This window comes from Nelusetta ayraudi, unplaced genomic scaffold (assembly GCF_046127955.1).
Source record: "Nelusetta ayraudi isolate G7.1 ecotype Tasmania unplaced genomic scaffold, CSIRO-AGI_Nayr_v1 ptg000098l, whole genome shotgun sequence".
Lineage (NCBI taxonomy): Eukaryota > Metazoa > Chordata > Actinopteri > Tetraodontiformes > Monacanthidae > Nelusetta > Nelusetta ayraudi.
In genome coordinates this window covers 23,972-41,584 of record NW_027466148.1, presented here as the reverse complement: position 1 = coordinate 41,584, position 17,613 = coordinate 23,972, and the positions used below count along the sequence as shown (strand labels likewise).

The 17,613-nt window shown below is 50.7% G+C and overlaps 1 protein-coding gene across 3 annotated transcripts in view; it reads left to right on the top strand.

Moving 5' to 3' along the window:
• Positions 1–17,613, top strand: part of kat6a (K(lysine) acetyltransferase 6A) — a 35,050-nt gene that overhangs the window by 11,162 nt on the left and 6,275 nt on the right. For 2 of the 3 annotated variants that reach the window (XM_076048294.1, XM_076048295.1), the window contains exons 3-16: positions 6,142–6,250; positions 7,707–7,822; positions 9,050–9,131; positions 9,263–9,377; positions 9,979–10,295; positions 11,418–11,551; positions 13,026–13,141; positions 13,488–13,629; positions 14,511–14,672; positions 14,774–14,867; positions 14,960–15,191; positions 15,835–16,042; positions 16,148–16,879; positions 17,321–17,582. In XM_076048294.1, coding sequence (XP_075904409.1) covers positions 6,142–6,250; positions 7,707–7,822; positions 9,050–9,131; positions 9,263–9,377; positions 9,979–10,295; positions 11,418–11,551; positions 13,026–13,141; positions 13,488–13,629; positions 14,511–14,672; positions 14,774–14,867; positions 14,960–15,191; positions 15,835–16,042; positions 16,148–16,879; positions 17,321–17,582 — 2,821 coding nt within the window. The remainder of the gene's footprint in view (positions 1–6,141; positions 6,251–7,706; positions 7,823–9,049; positions 9,132–9,262; positions 9,378–9,978; positions 10,296–11,417; positions 11,552–13,025; positions 13,142–13,487; positions 13,630–14,510; positions 14,673–14,773; positions 14,868–14,959; positions 15,192–15,834; positions 16,043–16,147; positions 16,880–17,320; positions 17,583–17,613) is intronic. The other variant, XM_076048297.1, reaches the window with a different exon arrangement.

Here is a 17,613-nt window from a genome sequence, read left to right as displayed (position 1 = left end):
GACACAATGTGGAGCAGTTCATGGGCGGGTTAGTGGTGCGACACACACACACGGTCCAGGCTGGAGGTGGCCAGGAAACGCTGTTTCCTCCTCCTCTTCCTCTGCTCCCTGCGAGGCCACACAGCAGCAGGCCTGGAGTCTTGACACTGTGTGTGTGTGTGTGTGTGTGTGTGTGTGTGTGTGTGTGTGTGTGTGTGTGTGTGTGTGTGTGTGTGTGTGTGTGTGTGTGTGTGTGTGTGTGTGTGTGTGTGTGTGTGTGAGAGGGCCTCCATGTTAATGAGAACCTTGACTTGAGCCAAGACAAGGACGGCCGCGATGCCTTTCCTCTCATTGCCTCTAATCCCTCCCCCTCCCCCGCTCGCCCTCTCTCGCTCGCCACCCACCATCACCACATTCCCGCCTCACTCTCACACTCCTTGGTTCAGGCTCGCTTGCAGTCGGACCGGAGGAGCCGAGAAGCGGTGCGACTGTGACCCGACGGACTGGCAGTGGCCTGGCGCTGCCTGGCCTGGCGCTGCCTGGCTTTGCCAGTGACAAACTTCAGGAGACGTCGTGGGAAAAGCTCCGGAAGCGCTGACGAGGCGGGAGTTTGTCCCGTCCGGTGTGTGTCAGAACCGCTGTGCGACCAGTGGGCGCCGTCCGAACACACAGAGCGTGTGTTTGTTTGTCAGCTGTTTTTTTGCGGAAACAACAGGAAGTTGGCTTTGCCGCTTCCGCCGTTATTGTCGGCCAAGTTTGCTGTTGTGCGCCGATGACGACGACCGGCCTGGGCAGTGTCGCGATGCTGCTCATCCAGCCGTCACATGACCCGGCAGGGTGGGAGCAGGTGATTGGACCCTCGCCACTCTCCTGTATGTTGCAAAACAAATGGTTGATGGATCCCTGAAACAGTGCAGTTCTACACACTTTTTACATTCGTCTCTCTGAAACATTGTTTCTCAACTGGTGGGTCGCGACCCCAAAGTGGGTCGAGGAGACGTTTTGATCGGATGTTTTTTTTAAAAAAAATTTTTATGCAAGTATTTATAAAGAAAATGTTGGGTGTTTATTTTGCACGACATTCAATTCAGTAATTTCAATAATTTATTTACTAAATATGACAGGAAGTGTTTTTTTGCTTTTGTTTTTTTTTTTTTTTTGTGGAATAAATTTGTGGACTGCAGAATAAATCACGGTTGTGACTTTGCGATGGGGGGGCAACATGTGGGTCCTGAGACTCCACCAGTTGCTCTGTAGCCTCTGCTCATCCTGCACAAAGTGTCGCACAAAGTGTCGCACAAAGTGTCGCACAAAGTGTCGCACAAACGACACTCGTTCAGGACTAAAGACAGATGTTGCGTTGTGGCCGTGCACGGGTGCTTCACCGAGCGCAGGTGGGCAGGACTCCCGACTCTGACCCGTTGTTGTGTTGATCGTGCTGCAGGGCCTGTTGTGCGTGCGTGCGTGCGTGTGTGTCTGTGTGTGTGTGTGTGTGTGTGTGTCTGTGTCTGTGTCTGTGTGTGTGTGTGCAGCCTGTTAACAGTCGCCACAAGGCGTGTCTGTTTGGCTCACAGCAGCATTTTGTTCCCAAAAATATCTCTTCAGTTGGAGGAGGAGTGGGGGGGGGGCGCACATGTCAAGGCAGGAACACACGGTCTTTAAATAGACACACAAACACACCCGTGCATACACACACACACATCTTAAGTCAAATGTCGGCCGTGACACTCAACTGCGGATGAGAGAAATTTCCCGAGGCGGCAGTGAGCGAGCAGGAGGAGAGAGGAGGGGAGAGGAGAGGAGGAGAGGCAGCTCTGGGGAGAAAAGTGAGGATTGTGCATCTCTGTTCCAAACATCCCTGCGGTGAAGGGAGGATTAGCTCGCCTTTTTTTTTTTTCTTTTTTTTTTCTTTTCCTAAAGTATCTTCCGGGGATTAATTTACAATTGCAGCCAGCCAGTGATGTACACACCATGGATGTATTATAAGAACTGGATACCGGACTGGCAATATGGCTACGCACCGATTGGTTTTCCCCCAGTGGCCACTTGAGGTACTGCATCAAAAAAAAGAAATCCCGTGGGCCCAAAAAGCATTTTTCCCACAGAGCGCAAAGGCCTTTAAAATGGCTGGCAGGTCGACTGTGACCTGAAACGCGATTCATAGCAAATCTTTCTATTGTAGATTTTTCACTAATGGTCTTTAAGCCGTAAAAAAAAAAAAATGTTGAAGGCCAGAAAATCATCAGAACAGAGTTTATTCCCAGCATGATGTCACCAGGTCGTACGCGCTGCTGTGTCTCAGCTCCTTCTGATTGGCTGCGTCCCGTGACGTGTCTGGAAGTGACCTTCTCCAGGATCGTCCTGATTGGCCAAATAGATAGACATGTGAGTTACAGATGACGGGATGTGTTTCTACTGCGCATTGCTCTATGAGCCCATTGGCGCGGAAGTCAAAAACCTTTTTGGCTTCTGCGCTGCTGGGTGAGAAACTCCATTCAAATGACTGGGAGCCATCTTGGAGTCTGGGGGCCTGGCCAGGTCAGCTGCGTGACCCTCGGTGCCCCCTCCTGGCAGGACGGGGTTAGCCGCCCGGGATGATGGAGGTGTTGGTTTTGCACACTCTTCCTCCTTTCCTTCACCGTCTTCCTCGTCTAGATCCTTTTTTCCCCCCTTTCCCTTCTTCCTTCTTCTCTTGTCGTCCTCTCACTGGCTCCACTTCCTGCTCGCCGACACTGTTGCTGCTTTGTTTTACAGGCCAAAGGTGCTATTTTTAGCCGCGCCCTCGGATCATATGAGCAATTTTAAAGACGGAAAGGAGACGGGCTGATTTAGGAATTGTGCCGCGTTATCCGCTTTACTCGCCTCTCAAAGTGTGAAATTGTGCAGAGGGCCCGCACGTGTGTCTTTGTGTTGTCTTGTGTTGCTTGTTTTCCAGCGGTACGACTCTATCTGCCTCTCGCTGGCCTGCACGTCTCTGCTAATCTCCCTCCTGTCGTCCCTTCTCTTCCTTTACAAGCCTCCCCGCTCTGTTTACCTCATTCCTCTCTGGCTCCACACCTTTTGTCTCTCCCTCCCCCCTCCCTGTCCCTGCACTGGTGTGTGTGTGTGTGTGTGTGTGTGTGTGTGTGTGTGTGTGTGTGTGTGTGTGTGTGTGTGTGTGTGTGTGTGTGTGTGTGTGTGTGTGTGTGTGTGTGTGTGTGTGTGTGTGTGTGTGTGTGTGTAGAAAGCAGCTCGACTTCCAAGGAAATGAACCCAATAAATCACGCTCTTGTCCCTGTCTCCTCCCTGCCGGGACCTGCTGCCTGACCGGCTCTCTGCAGCTGTGTGCGTGTGCAGCGGCGTCCTGCAGAGGAACCTGCGACGCCCCTCCCTCACTTCCCCCCCACCCCCCCACCCCGTCTGTGGCTCTGTCGTTGCACCTCCGCTGAAATATTATTAGGTTGCTAATCGCCGAAAGTGCGAGTCTCTCATAAATGTTGACTCTGCATTCCGTCTGCAGAGTGCCGTTAAAATTCCCCCCTGTTTAAAGGTGTTTATTTTATCTTCTTGGCCTGATATTTAATAGGAGGCTGTGACAGCAGCTGTGTGGATATTAACACTAGCAGCGTTTCCATCACAGTTTTTTTTCGCAAAATAAAAGCGAGATTTCTAAAAAAAAAAAAAAAAAAAACTTTCGACAAGGTGTAATTGCACTTTACAGGCGTTTCTGTTGAATGTTGTGAAGTGCACAGTCAAAGTCTGGTCCCGTGAGACGCCGCCGCGGGGAGGACGGAGGGACAAAACATTTTGCGATAAATCTGCATTGCGATGTTGTTCGCTGTCAGGAATGGTTGTGATGGTTGTTATGCCGTCTCCTCCTCCGTCCAATCGTTAATACGGCATTTTCACTGGTCAGTGAGCTGGTCACGTGACCCCGTACGTCACGTCCGCTGACGTGTCGGTGTGAAAAAAAAGTGTTTCCTTGACACTTTTGTGATATCCATCGACATGGATGCGTCTGGAAACCACCTCGTGAGAGCGTCAAAACCTTTTGGCCGTATTTGAGAGGTTTTTCCAAGTTGAGCTTTCGTTTCCATCACCACTTTTTTATTGCCATGTTTTGGTTTTGGTTAATCCAAGGGGTCATGGAAACCCAGCTGGTGCCTCTGTGGGGAGTTCAATTCTGTTCCCCAAAGCAAGCAAGACAGCAGAAAGCGACGTCATTCTCGTCAAATCAACTGTCCACTTGGGGGCGGGGGGGAGAGTTCCTGAACTGCAGGTGGCGCCAGTCGTCCACCGCGTCAGTGCTGCAACTAAAGTCTCGGGAGCAAAAGCAAAGTCCTTTGCCATTTTTCTTTTAACGGGGGGCGATCGATGTCTCAAGCGCTCTGAGAAGCAAACGTGCTTCTTAAACGCAGTGCGTTCGCTGCGGCCTCTTTATTGCACCTTGTTACAAAACAGTCCAGTGAAGATTGAAGTTGTCCCCCGCTGTGCTGTGCTGTGCTGTGCTGTGCTGTGCTGTGCTGTGCTGTGCTGTGCACCTTTCTCCCGGGCCGCTGCAGCTCCTTGCCACTGTCTGTTGCTCGTCTTGACGAGCGGAGCCGTTCTTCTCTGGCTTCAGAGGCCGGGTCGCCTCCCATCTCGGAGCAGACGGGCGGCAGATGTCTCTGCAGAGTCGGCGTCTTCCGCCGCGGACCCCCGCAGCTCTTTTCACCGCCCCATAATTCAGAGCGAGGACAGCGGCCCCGAGCGGAGCTTCCTGCCTCTTGGATGAACACGCTCCCCGCAAGGCAGGACTCTCGGCCTCTGAACTTGATTAGTTTTTTTTTTTCTTTTTGAATGAAGCCGCCCTGTGATACATTTGACGGAGTTCTGCTTTTTTCTTTTGCAACGTGTCCTTTTGGATTCGTTTGAGGTCCTTCCAGCCGCCGCAGCTGCACCACTTGCTCCTTGATCTCAGATCAGTGGAGCCGCTTTTTCCGCTGCAAATGTCAAACATGTTGGTGAAGGTCTGCAGCAAATATCTGTGAGTGTGTGTGTATCTATAAATATATACGCTGTGTTGTGCGTGCACGGGGAAAAAAGAGTGGCGTTCATGAATGCATTGACGATGGATGAACTGAACTGAACAGCAGTGAGCAATGCACCTTTGGAAGAGGATGAGGGCCACAAGAAGAGAAAAAAAATAAGATAGAATGTTTTATTCAAGTTTTCCAATCTGAGAATAAAGTTTGTGAATTTTGACTTTGTTTACAAAATTTCAACTTCGAAATGAAAACTTGAATAAAAATCTCCTTCCTGGAATGTTTTTTTTTCTCTTCTTGTGGCCCTGATCCTTCTTGTACACCTTCATATGAACGTTCTATGACTCCAGTGAAGGAAGAAAGAATTTTGAATGATCGGTGCTTTTTCTTTATAAAATCTGTGAAGGGAACTTTGAACTTGTCCATATTACCTGTGAACCAACACAACACTGCACACGTGTCCACACGTGTTTACACAGATGTATTGTGGAATAGTGGCTGTGGTCCAGTCTGGATCCGGTTGCAGCAGGAAACTGGATCTGCTCTCTGCCGGATCTGCCGGATCCTCTGGATCTGCCGTCCAATATGATGGCGGCCTCGTCTTCCGCTTCGCACCTGCGTGTGAACCCAGTGCACCTGCGGTGCTTCAGCCTTATTGGCCCGAAGGGACGACTTGTCTGTCGGTGCTGTTGCCGTGTTGTGTTTGCGAGCTGCACACAGCCTGATGCTGTCTGTTTTTGCGTGTTTTATATTTTCCGACGACCTGCTGAAATATTCACTCGGTTCCCACAGAACGCGGCTCATTTCCGGGGTCAAGTGTCACGTGGTTGGTTCGCACAACCTGAGGGAAGAAGAAGAAGAAAAAAAAACCTCTTTGATCCAGCGTGTGATTAAAGCACGCAGGGGTCCGCTGAGACACGCTAACATGACACGTCACATGAATTATGCAAGCTCGCTCGCTGCACCGTCTCTTTATCAGCGTCAGGCTTCTGCTGCTGGGGAGTCTGTGCAGCTTTCAGCCCGTCGCACACTTGTAATACACACACACACACACACACACACTTGTGCGACATGTGCACAGTTTATGCCGTTAAAGCCGACTGACATCCTCGACTTTCTCTCTCCCTCTCTCCACCCCCACCCCACCCTGACCTTCCAGCCGGTGGCGGAGCCCATCCCCATCTGCAGCTTCTGCCTGGGGACCAAGGAGCAGAACCGCGACAAGAGGCCGGAGGAGCTCATCTCCTGCGCCGACTGCGGCAACAGCGGTGAGTAGCCGAGCAGGTGGGCGGCAGAGCTCTGCTCACACCTGAGCGACTGGCCAGGTGTGAGCAGAGCTCTGCTATCACACCTGTGGTTCAAAGGGATGACACTGGAGGGGGGTTTGAATAATACTGTACGTCCAAAATGTTAAACACGAAATGTAGAATAGCCCCGGTAATTTGAAATGAACGTAGACGACAGTTGAGTTCATTGAAATGTTGAAATGAGTCGTGGAGGAGGTGCACTTAATATGCACTACCAGGCAAAAGTTTGGACACGCCCTATGCCTTTTTTTTTTTTTTTATCTTTACAACTTTCTCCACTGCAGACAGATACTGAGCAAGATAAATGTCATGCAAGCAAAGAAAAACACATTAAATAACTTTGCTTTTCATGAAAGGAGGCTATTTTCAAGAATTTCAATACAAAACGTCTTTGAGTTGTTTTTCACTTTGTTTCCTCCGTGATTCAATGTGTGTTCATACGTAGTTTTGATGCAATGTCAATACTCATGAGAATGAAAGAAAAGACATTCAATTCATAGGCTGAGTCCAAACTGTTGACTGCTAGTATTTATATATATGTACTGAACCTGGTTGTTTGGCTGTGAGTTTTATTTTGCATGGCGGTTTGAAACGACATGCGGGTGGAGACTTCAGATGGGATGGCAAATGGTATTTCTGTTTTGGCGCGATTCACTCTGTGAAGCGGTGACAAGATAACTGCAGCAGCGACTCAGCAGGCTGAGGTGTAACCGCTCCGGCTTCACGCCCTGCTTCCCTCTCAGCACGTCAGTCTGAGGCCCCGACGCTCCTCACACTGTGTAATTGGTGCTTCTGCCAGATTAAAACCGAACTCCTTTAAATTCTTGATGCTTAATGAATCAATATATTTTTGATTTCATAACATGAGCTGAACAAGCTTCAGAGTTTTGTAGCTGTGACAGTTTTCCCCCTCAGAAGATCTAGCGATTTAGTTTTAGTTTTGTTTTTTTGTTTTAGTTTTTTTTTTTTTTTTTTTTTTTCTCTTCTCACCGCCATACAACAGTGAAAATGAGGCCTGACGTTACTGGGTGAGAGCCGGGGAGAGATTACGTTGCCGCGCTCCTCCCGTCCCTCGCCGGGGTTTCTCTGTCCCAGACTCGGCTGTCGCGCTCGCTGTTCTTCAAACCCGAGCCAAAGTGCAGCTCTGGCAGCTTGTCAGTTATGTCTCGGCGCTGCTTCATGCAACCAGGTTTGATTCAGCCAGGACTTTCAATTCTAAAAGGAGACTTTTTTTTTTTTTTGCAACTCTTGTTCCTCTTCTTCTTTTACTCTACTGATGCAAGTGGGTCATGGCTGTCAGTCAGCAGCCGCTGGAGGGGGAAAAAAACACACACACACACACACACACACACACACTAGGAGAACCACAGTGTGCGTGTGAGGCATTGACGGCGTTGTTTTGCCTTCCTACCTGCAGGCCACCCGTCCTGTCTCAAGTTCTCCCCGGAGCTCACGGCGCGAGTCAAGGCTCTGTGGTGGCAGTGCATCGAGTGCAAGACTTGCAGCAGCTGTCAAGATCAAGGGAAGAACGCGGTGAGTGGATGAGCCAACAGGCAGCGACCGCACCGCAGCGCACCTCAGCACGCCGCTCTGCTCTCTTCCCTTTAGTGTGTTGGGTAGAGCTGTGTTGTGGGTGGAGTGGAAGTGGTTTAACAGTTGGGGTGGGGACGCGCAACCAGTCATTCTTGGCGACGCTCGGTATCTGATAGCAGATACAAGCATCTGTTTCCAACTGACGACTTGAGATTTTTTAAATCTGGCTCCGTTTCAGTGCAGCTCTGACTGGTGCTGCAGTCTCCAGACCACTTTATAGGGGCCTCGCTCTCGTCTTGGACTCGTGGGCAATTGTACTGGGTCGGGTCGGGTCTGGTCTGGGACTTGACGGACTGGGGATTTTTGATCCAGACCAGTCAAGACTCAGCCAGCACTGTAATGACACGATAATAACAACAAAGAATCCAGCTGCTGCCGTTTTAGGCTCTGTTGGTGACACCCAGAGTGACACCCTGCCCCCTTATTACTAGTTCATTTATTATTATTTTTTCATGAAGCAAAGTTGTTGTTTTTTTAAATGGCAAAGCAGCAAAATGTTCAAGGAACTTTATTAAAAGACACCTTGCTGAACAGAGGTGTTGTTGTTTGATTTAGAAGCAAACTGGAATTTAAAAAAAGATTCTGGTTATTTTTTGTGTTTTGTTTTGTTATTTTCTTTGACATATGAAGTCTTGGTCTGGTCTGGATCTCGATGCTCTCTAGTCTCGATAACGTCTTGGTCTCAGTTGGTGCTGTCTTGACTACAACACTGCCTCTGACTGACACAAGACTTCATGTGGCGCGGATGCAGTTTTATTTCCATGAGTTAATCCTGTTTTTCGGGGAGACAAATATTGGCGGAGAACATTGCCGGGGGTAGTCTGGTTATCCCCGTGCGTTGCATCTCCCACACTCCCCAAACAGTGCAAACATGTCAAGGCAGCGTCCGGAGGCTGTAAACACATGCACAATACCCCATGACTTCATCCAAGATGCACATCTGAGAGTGTTTTTCTTGTTGAACACAATGTCTGATGGAACAATTAGCTCAAAAAGTGTGTGTGTGCGTGTGGGGGGGGGGGTAAATTCAATAAATCAGTAGAGCGGGAGCTGTGGGGGCTTCTGATTTGCAGATACGAGTCATGAATCAGTCTTTTATAGAGAGCGACTGCTGCGTCTGATAAGCAACAGCCGCTAACGTGTGTTTGTGTTGCTTTTCCCATGCAGGACAACATGCTTTTCTGCGACTCCTGCGACCGGGGCTTCCACATGGAGTGCTGCGACCCTCCCCTCACGCGGATGCCAAAAGGTCGGCTGTTTAAAATAAATAAATAAATCAGTCTCACTTACAATTTCTGCTCTTGATGACGCGTTCAGACGACGCGGCGTCTGGTGGAAACCTGGCCCGACTGAACTGCTGCTCTCCTTCCTATCCTGCAGGCATGTGGATCTGTCAGATCTGCCAGCCGAGGAAAAGGGGAAAGCAGCTTTTACACGAGAAGGCGGCACAAATCAAACGGCGCTACAACGCCCCGCTGGGACGGCCGAAGAACAGGTGAGGAGGGCGAGGGGGGGGTGAAAAAAATTGCATGAGAAGGTTGACTGGTAGTGTACAGGTACTGCCCGAAAAATGAGAATAAGTTGTTTTATTTTGCCAATCTAACATAAAAGATGAAAGCAACACATTTTATTGAGCCATTACACGCAAATTGACATCTCAAGCAGTTCCTTGTTGTAACTTTGCTGATTAAGATTTTCAGCTTGTTAAAACCACAAACCCACAAACTAATTTTCTGAGTTTTTGAATTTGAGTTTGTTTTTTTTAAGCTGCAAGACCTGATCAGCAAAATCACCTTTTAAGTTGAATTGCAGAAATACAACAACCTTTTCAGGATATTCTAATTTTCTGGGCGGTACCTGTACATCTTGAGAAAATATTGGACCTTTATTTTGCAGGACACACAATTAAATTCAATATTTTCACTGACAGAATGATAGAAAGTGTGATAGCCTTTATTTTTGTGGAAAAAATTTGGGTCGCAACTTCATGATGAGGATAAATATGTGGGTCCTGAGACTCCACCAGCTGAGATCCACCACTGTTTCCGCTGCTGGTTAAACTGCGGACCCCCCCACCGTCCCTCTCTCCCCCGCAGGCCGGGCCGGCCCTTCAAGAAGCTGGGCGGCCGCGGGCGGCGGAAGCGCTCGCTCTCGGCCCACTCGTCCTCCAGCTCGTCGTGCGAGGGCTACCCGGGCGACGACCGGCTGCTCTTCTCGCTGCGGGACGACGACGACCTGTCGCAGAGCGGCCTGCGCTTCAACAACAAGACCAAGGGCCTGATCGACGCCCTCACCAAGTTCTTCACGCCGTCGCCCGAGGGCCGCAAGGCCCGGCAGGAGGTGGTGGACTACTCGGAGCAGTGCCGCATTCGCAAGAAGGCCCATCGCAAAGGAGAGGGCGACGACAGAGGCGGTGAGGATCCACAGCTGAACTCAAACTGTTTTTTTTCGGTGCATGTATTTCAAGTTTTAAAGATGCAGTGTGTAAATAATTTTCACTGTTTTCAATGGGGTTGTTTTTTTGTTTTTTTTTACTTTGGTTTGTTTTTAAAGAGCAAACTTAACTCGGAGTGAATTAACCATCATGAAAGTTTAGCTCGTGTACCTGATGAAACTTTAAACATGAAGTTGAGACTGGCAGCGTTACTGAGCCTGAAGCCCAGCAGAAACTCTGGGCCTGGAATCCTGCTGACGGCCTGGGCGGCGACTGAACAGAGAGCGGCTTATGTCCCTGAAGAGTCAAAACTAAAAGTGTTTTCTTTCACATCCAGCTAAAGACGAGGCAAAGTACAAAGGTTATTTTTTTTTTAGGTTGGATTTTTTTCTTTAGGTTGGATTTTTTTTTTTCTTTTTAATACACTGATGCAATCTCTGGGTCAATATTTGCTCTGCTGCTTGGCGGCAACAACATACCCTGTAAACTGCTGTTGACGAGCAGGTTTTACACTCACTGGTCCGGAATTAAATAACTTGTCCAATTGGTTTCTGAACAAAGGCCACAAAACCAGTTTGCACACACACACACACACACACGAGGATTGAGAGACGTCCACTATGTTAGTGTGAATCAATGTCTGTGATGTCGTGGCAGAAGGAAAAATAAGTTGGTACCAAACTACCCGTTGGGCAAACTATGGCCCAAGGGCCATATGTGGCCTGTTGAGCTTTTTAATCCGGCTCGCTGAACTTGAATAAATGATATTAATGGTAAATAAGTGATAATATAAATTGCTAAACACCCTGGTGGGGCTTCAAAGACACTGCTTTGGTTGTGACTTGGCTTTGGTTCATTTTCAATTGACATGAAAGCAACATGTACTCCATCCAGCCGCCGCTGCTCCTCCAACCCCTCTGTCAAGTTTTACAAGCCACTGTGGCCCCACCAGTCAAAAAAAGTTTTATTTTTACTCCTGCCTCTTCGTCGCTGCGTTTGCATTTTCCTGATCAGAGTCCTGCCGTTTGGCGAGATTTGACCTTACATCAGCACCACCTGGTCTCAGCAGCTCACTGACGCCTGGCGTCTGCGTTGATGCAGAACTCTGCTCGGATTTTGCAGACAATCAGGACGGCAGCGACTGGCGCGACGACGACGAGAAGCTTCCCGGCCACGAGAACCTGACGGAGAAAGACATCGAACTGTTCAGGCACATCCAGGATCTGGCGCTGGAGGTAGGAGCACACGCCAACAGCAGACTGGGAGGAACCTGCACAGCCGCACTGGGAGCACTGGGAGCCCTGGGAGTGATTTCTTTGCTTCTTTTTTTTTTTTATTCCATTTTATTTTTTTGTTACGTGAGGGAGGGTTCGGGTGTGAGGACCAGGCGGCGGTGGCAGCAGCAGCAGCAGCAGCAGCGGTCCTCCGCGGCGTTGGTGGGGAAAAGTTAATGAGCTGTGAAGAGACCGTTGTTCTGCAGCTCTGAGTGAAATTAATTGGCTGTGGACCGGCTGTCAGATCCAGCATGAATATTAAAATGTGGCCGAGCAGCGTGATGAGCGAGCGTGCGCGCCGTCCGATTGGCAGTGTGCAAAGAAGTAAATAAAGTGCGTCCCATCCGTCGGAGTGCACCAGGGTCGGCGGGTCGCGCTCACCCCACCCCACCCCACCCCACCCCAGCGCTGCGCTCAGGCTGAGGCCCGGACAAATTAGCCAGCGGGCGTCATTACCCGGGTAGCCGCGTCAAAGACACAACGGCGGGCGGCGGCGGTGAAGCGCGGCGGACACACGGAGTCGTGAGAGTTAATGACGTGTGAGAGGTTTTGACGTGCAGGTTGTTAAAACTGTGTGATCATCATCATCATCATCATCATCATCATCATCATCGTAAAAAATCACTGTCTGCAAACCATGTGGACCATGTGGTTTGACTGGAGCTTCAGCTTAAAGGGTCCGTTTCCAACCAGGAGGCCACATAGGCGGTCACTGAGGACGCCACCTGCTGGCCGTCAGAAAAAAATACAATTATTATTATATTATTATTAGTAGTAGTAGTTGTAGTCGTTTTATTCGTGATGGCCCAATCTGATCACAGGGGCCGCCTTCTTTTTTCCATCCTGCCAGACGTGCAATTTTAGCCGGATGCTGTAAACAGAGGGCTAAACATGCTGCTTCCCTGTGATTGGAAACGGACGAGAGAAGTTTTTTGGGTCGTTGATTGTGGCCGCATGCATGTGAGGTGAACTGGAAACTCTAAATTGTCCGTAGGTGTGTGTGTGTGAGTGCGAGTGGTTGTTTGCCTCTGTGTGTCCCTGCGTTGCACTGGCCACTTGTCCTGGGTGTCACCCTGCCTTCACCCTCTGGCAGCTGGGAGAGGCTCCAGCAGACCCCCAGCACCCTGAGCTCAGGAGGTAGCGGGCATGGAAGATGGATGGATGATTGTGGGCGGCTGCTGCACTGAAGTCCAGAATCAAAGATGAGCAGGAAATGAGCTGTTTGCATTGTTTTCTGGAAATTTAGAGGGTTGTTTTTTTTTTTTTTTGATAATTAATTGGATGATTCATTTTGCATTATGGCTCCACTGGAGTTTGACATGGAAAGACATAGGGACACTCGGGAAAATTTGGCATTTATTGATCTCCGACTCTGCTCCTCTGCTTCTTCTGCCTTCCTGAACCCCCCCGTCCCTCTTTGTCCGTGTCCTTGCAGAAAGTGGGCGTGACGGGCCCCCCGGACCCGACCATGCGATGTCCGTCGGTCATCGAGTTCGGCAAGTTTGAGATCCAGACGTGGTATTCGTCGCCCTACCCGCAGGAGTACAGCAGGTGAGTCACCCGGCACGACACGCCAGCTGTGGCTGCCTTTCCATCGCAGTTTATCGCAAAATAAAAGCAAAATTTCTAAAATTGTGATTAGCAGATGTTTCTATTGAGTGGTGCCAAGCGCAGAAACCTAAATTCTCGTTAAATCTCGCGGGATGAGATTTTACGAGAATTACATTTGCTTGCAACCAAGAATGGTTGTTACCATTTTTTTTTTCTTAGACTGCTTTTAAAACAAAAAAAAAAAATGCATCTCCTCCTCCATCCAATCATAATCATCTTTGTGGCCGGAAGCAACAGAGACTTGACTTTCCACCCCCCGCCCCCCTCTGCTGTCATCTGCCTCCAGACTGCCAAAGCTCTACCTGTGCGAGTTCTGCCTCCGCTACATGAAGAGCCGCAGCATCCTCTACCAGCACATGAAGAAGTGCAGCTGGTTCCACCCGCCTGCCAACGAGATCTACAGGAAGGACGACGTCTCCGTGTTCGAGGTGAGGCGCAGGGCCCTGGCGTCACTGCCCGGCGGTAGCGCTGCGGTCCAGACGGCACCGACCTACCAAGACATTATCAATACAAGAGAGCATCAAGATCCAGACCAAGACATTTGAGTGTCAAGGCCGAGACCGAGACCAGGACTTTGTATATGAAAGGAAAATAACAACAAAACAGAAAACAATGTATTTTAGTAATAGTATCTTTTTAAATTTAATTTTGCTTCTAAATCAAACAGCAACATAATAAGAATAAAATAATAAGTTTCTTGAACATTTTGCACCATTTAAAAAAAAAAAATGCTTCATAAAATTAAAAAATGAATGAACAAAGGGGGCAGGGTGATAATTACATAGTATTCCCGTGTTTGTGCTAGCGGGGAGGTTTTAATCATTATTATTATTATTATTATTATTATTATTATTATTATTATTAATAATAATAATAATTATTGGTATTGGTATTAAGAGCAGCACTCATAATTATCCAGCGCTGCACCAGAGTCATCGGCCGGGTTATTTGTCTGCAGACGGCTGCAACTCCTGTCTTCAGCGAGAAGCTGGCGAGCTGCCAAGCCGAGCTGCCTCCGTCCTCTCCTCTTCCTCTTCCTCTCCTTCCTCCCCCTCCTCCTCCTCCCCCTCCTCTCCTCGCTGCCTCTTTGTTTCCTCTCTGTGTCAGAGTCTCCAGAGACGCTGAGGCTGAGATCATTGCCTTGCATTAACTGGTGCTCTGCTCCCCTTCACTGCAGTTTCTTGAAAGTCAGCTCGCCTTCTGACTCGACTTCTCTCTCTCTCTCTCTCTCTCTCTCTCTCTCTCTCTCTCCCTCTCTCTCTCTCTCTCTCTCTCATTCTCCCTCTCTCTCTCTGTTTTTGCGCCACAGGTCGACGGCAACGTGAGCACAATCTACTGTCAGAACTTGTGTCTGTTGGCCAAGCTCTTCCTGGACCACAAGACGCTCTACTACGACGTGGAGCCCTTCCTGTTCTACGTCCTCACGCAGAATGACAACAAAGGCTGCCACCTGGTGGGCTACTTCTCCAAGGTAGGGCCGTCGGCGGCAACGACGCCACCGTGTGGTGTTTCAATTTGTTTCCTCCCCTTCCACCTCTCCTCGTGACCCTGTCGTCCTGCCTCTTCCTCCAGGAGAAGCACTGTCAACAGAAGTACAACGTGTCGTGCATCATGATTCTTCCACAGTACCAGCGCAAGGGCTACGGCCGCTTTCTCATCGACTTCAGTGAGTGGATTCGAACCCCGTCCACTCGTCCGTCTCTCGTTTCTCACCTCTGCGCCACTCACTCACCTGCCGCCTGCGTCTTCGCTCTGCAGGCTACCTGTTGTCCAAGCGCGAAGGCCAGCCGGGCTCTCCGGAGAAGCCGCTGTCGGACCTGGGTCGCCTCTCCTACATGGCCTACTGGCGCAGCGTGGTGCTGGAGTGCCTCCACGAGGTCCGCGACCGCCAGATCTCCATACGGCAACTGAGCAAGCTGACCGGCATCTGCCCGCAGGACATCACCACCACGCTGCACAGCCTCACCATGCTGGAGCAGCGAGGCGACCGGTGAGCCGCCACCCTGGTCTGAACCGGTGCTGCTTAGCCAATGAGGACTCGGCGTTAACTCGCTGTTTGACTTGTAATCGGAGACTGAGTTGCTGAGAATTAGCAGCTTAAAGTGTAGCCGGCTGTGGCTGGTAGCCAGGTCACTTCCTGTCTGTGCATGCTTTTGAAGTTCCACTAAGTTGGGTTATTGCTCACATACCATCCTTTCTTTTTCACTAATGTATCCAAGCTGATTAACAACACTGGATATTGAACTGCCCTGCAACGGCAGCTTTAATGAACTGACCAACTTTTTTGGGCTGCCGCAGAGTTCGATTGCCGCCGTGGCAGTTTGCAGGAGGTGCAATTTGAAATACAGGAAGTTTTTGCCTTGATGAGAAGACAAGAATTACAGTGACAGAAAAATTGGTAACTCCCTAAAATCCCAAAGGAGGACTCCTCCAGCAGTAATGGGAGTAAATAAGACGCTTTACACATTGACAGGGCTCAGTGGAGGCCCCTGCTGGCTGTGTCCATAGTTGTAGCTGCAGAGGCAAATGCTTGGATGCTGTGTTTCTATCAGTGCACGCATCTTAAAAAAAAAAAAAAATCCCTGAGAAAATATTCCTAATTCTCCTCTGTACTCATGTGGTGGTTCCATCAGGTTGGTTCTGATCCGACGGGACAAACTGGTGATCAATCACATGACCCGGCTCAAGGCCCGGCCGCGGCAGTTAGACGTGGAACCCGAGTGTCTCCGCTGGACCCCCGTCATCGTCACCAACACGGTCGTGTCCGATGCCGAGGGAGACGACGACGGCGACGAGGAGGAAGAGGAAGAGGAGGAGCCTGAACACGACCACCGCAAGGAGGTAAAGCTGTCAGATTGGTATTTTGTTTTGCTCGGCGCTCTTCTCTCCCGTCGTTGCCGTTGTTTCCATTTCATGTTTTGCATTTCTTTCTTCGCTCGCATGCAGATCAAACCGAGTCACAAGCTTCCATCCATGTCTTGGAACATGCGCCAAGCGAAGAAGAGGCAGGAAGTGGACGACGACGACGACGACGACGACGAGGAGGAAGAGGAGGAGGAGGAGGAGGACAGGAAGGGCTTCCTGGGCTTTCCCCTGAGCCAGAGCTCTCCGGCCGCCGCCTCCGTGCGGTGTCCGCCACCGCCGCCGGTGCCGGAGCTGACGCGTCCACCGCCGCCGACCAACGGCGAGCGCAGGCCGCGAGGGCGCCCTCCCAAAAACTGGCCCTGGGGGAAGGTGAAGGAGGGGGGCCGCGTGGGCCGACCGCCCAAGGTCCGGCCGGCCGAGCCCAACTCCGCCGACGGGAGGCCGGAGGGAGCCAAGCCCCCGGGACCAGTCACCGGACCCCCGTCCCTCTTCTCCCTGAACAGACAGGCCGAGTCGGCAGCTTTTCACTCGCTGGAGCTTGCCAGGCACCCCTCCATAACCCCCAACCGGAGGGGCCGCCCGCCCAGGAAAAAGAGGGGGCCCAAGCCGCGGCTGGCGGAGGCGCTGAGGGAGGCGCTGCCGCCGCACCCGGCGGTGAGCAGGCTGGCCGAGTGTCCGTCCATCAGGAAGAGCTGCTTCAGTGAGAGCAGCGAGGAGGAGGAGGAGGAGGACGAGGAAGAGGACGAGGACGAGGAGAGGGGGGCGTGTTCCCCGCCCGTGCTCACCAAGCCCACCATGGGGCTCAAATGCAAGGTGAGAACGCGGTTCCGTCCATGTCTTGCAACGATCTCGTAGAAAGTCTGGGGGGAAAACTTGGCAGGTGATTGGCTGAAAGTCCTGACTGTCAGGAATCAGAGTGGTGGGATCAGTGTAGGCCCCGCCCACCCTCACAAAAGGCTGTTCTCTGTTTAAAGTCCAAAAGGGAACGAGGAGGCGGAGGAGCAGTTTTTTCCCTCAAGCCAGTGGACTGCGGAATGACAGCAATAACTCTCTGCACCTTGCACTTTGTTTCATTATCATTTTTTATTGTTATTGTCTTGAGTTGATTGCCAGATGGCTGCATGATCTGCCCTGCGATTTCAGAATTAAAATCGCAGTGAATCGGAGCTGAATCAGTTTGAAAACAGCTCTCTCTGCGCCGTCACCCTCACGACTCTCGACACTCAAAACGCCTCGTTTCTGTTTGCCACCCAGAAGCCGCTGAGGAAGCGGCGCTTTCGCCAGCGCAGTCACCCTCACAGCAGTGTGGTGACCGAGACCATCTCGGAGACGACGGAGGTGCTGGACGAGCCGTTCGTGGACTCGGACTCGGAGAGGCCGATGCCCCGGCTGGAGGAGGAGACGCCGCTGGGACACCCGCTGCACCGCTACCCTCCGGGCCGCTCCGCCCTCCGGCTGTGCGACCCGGCGCCCAAGAGAGGGCGACACTCCAACTTCACAGACTCGGAAGAAGACGGTGAGCAGACGGCCGGGCGACGACAGTAGCT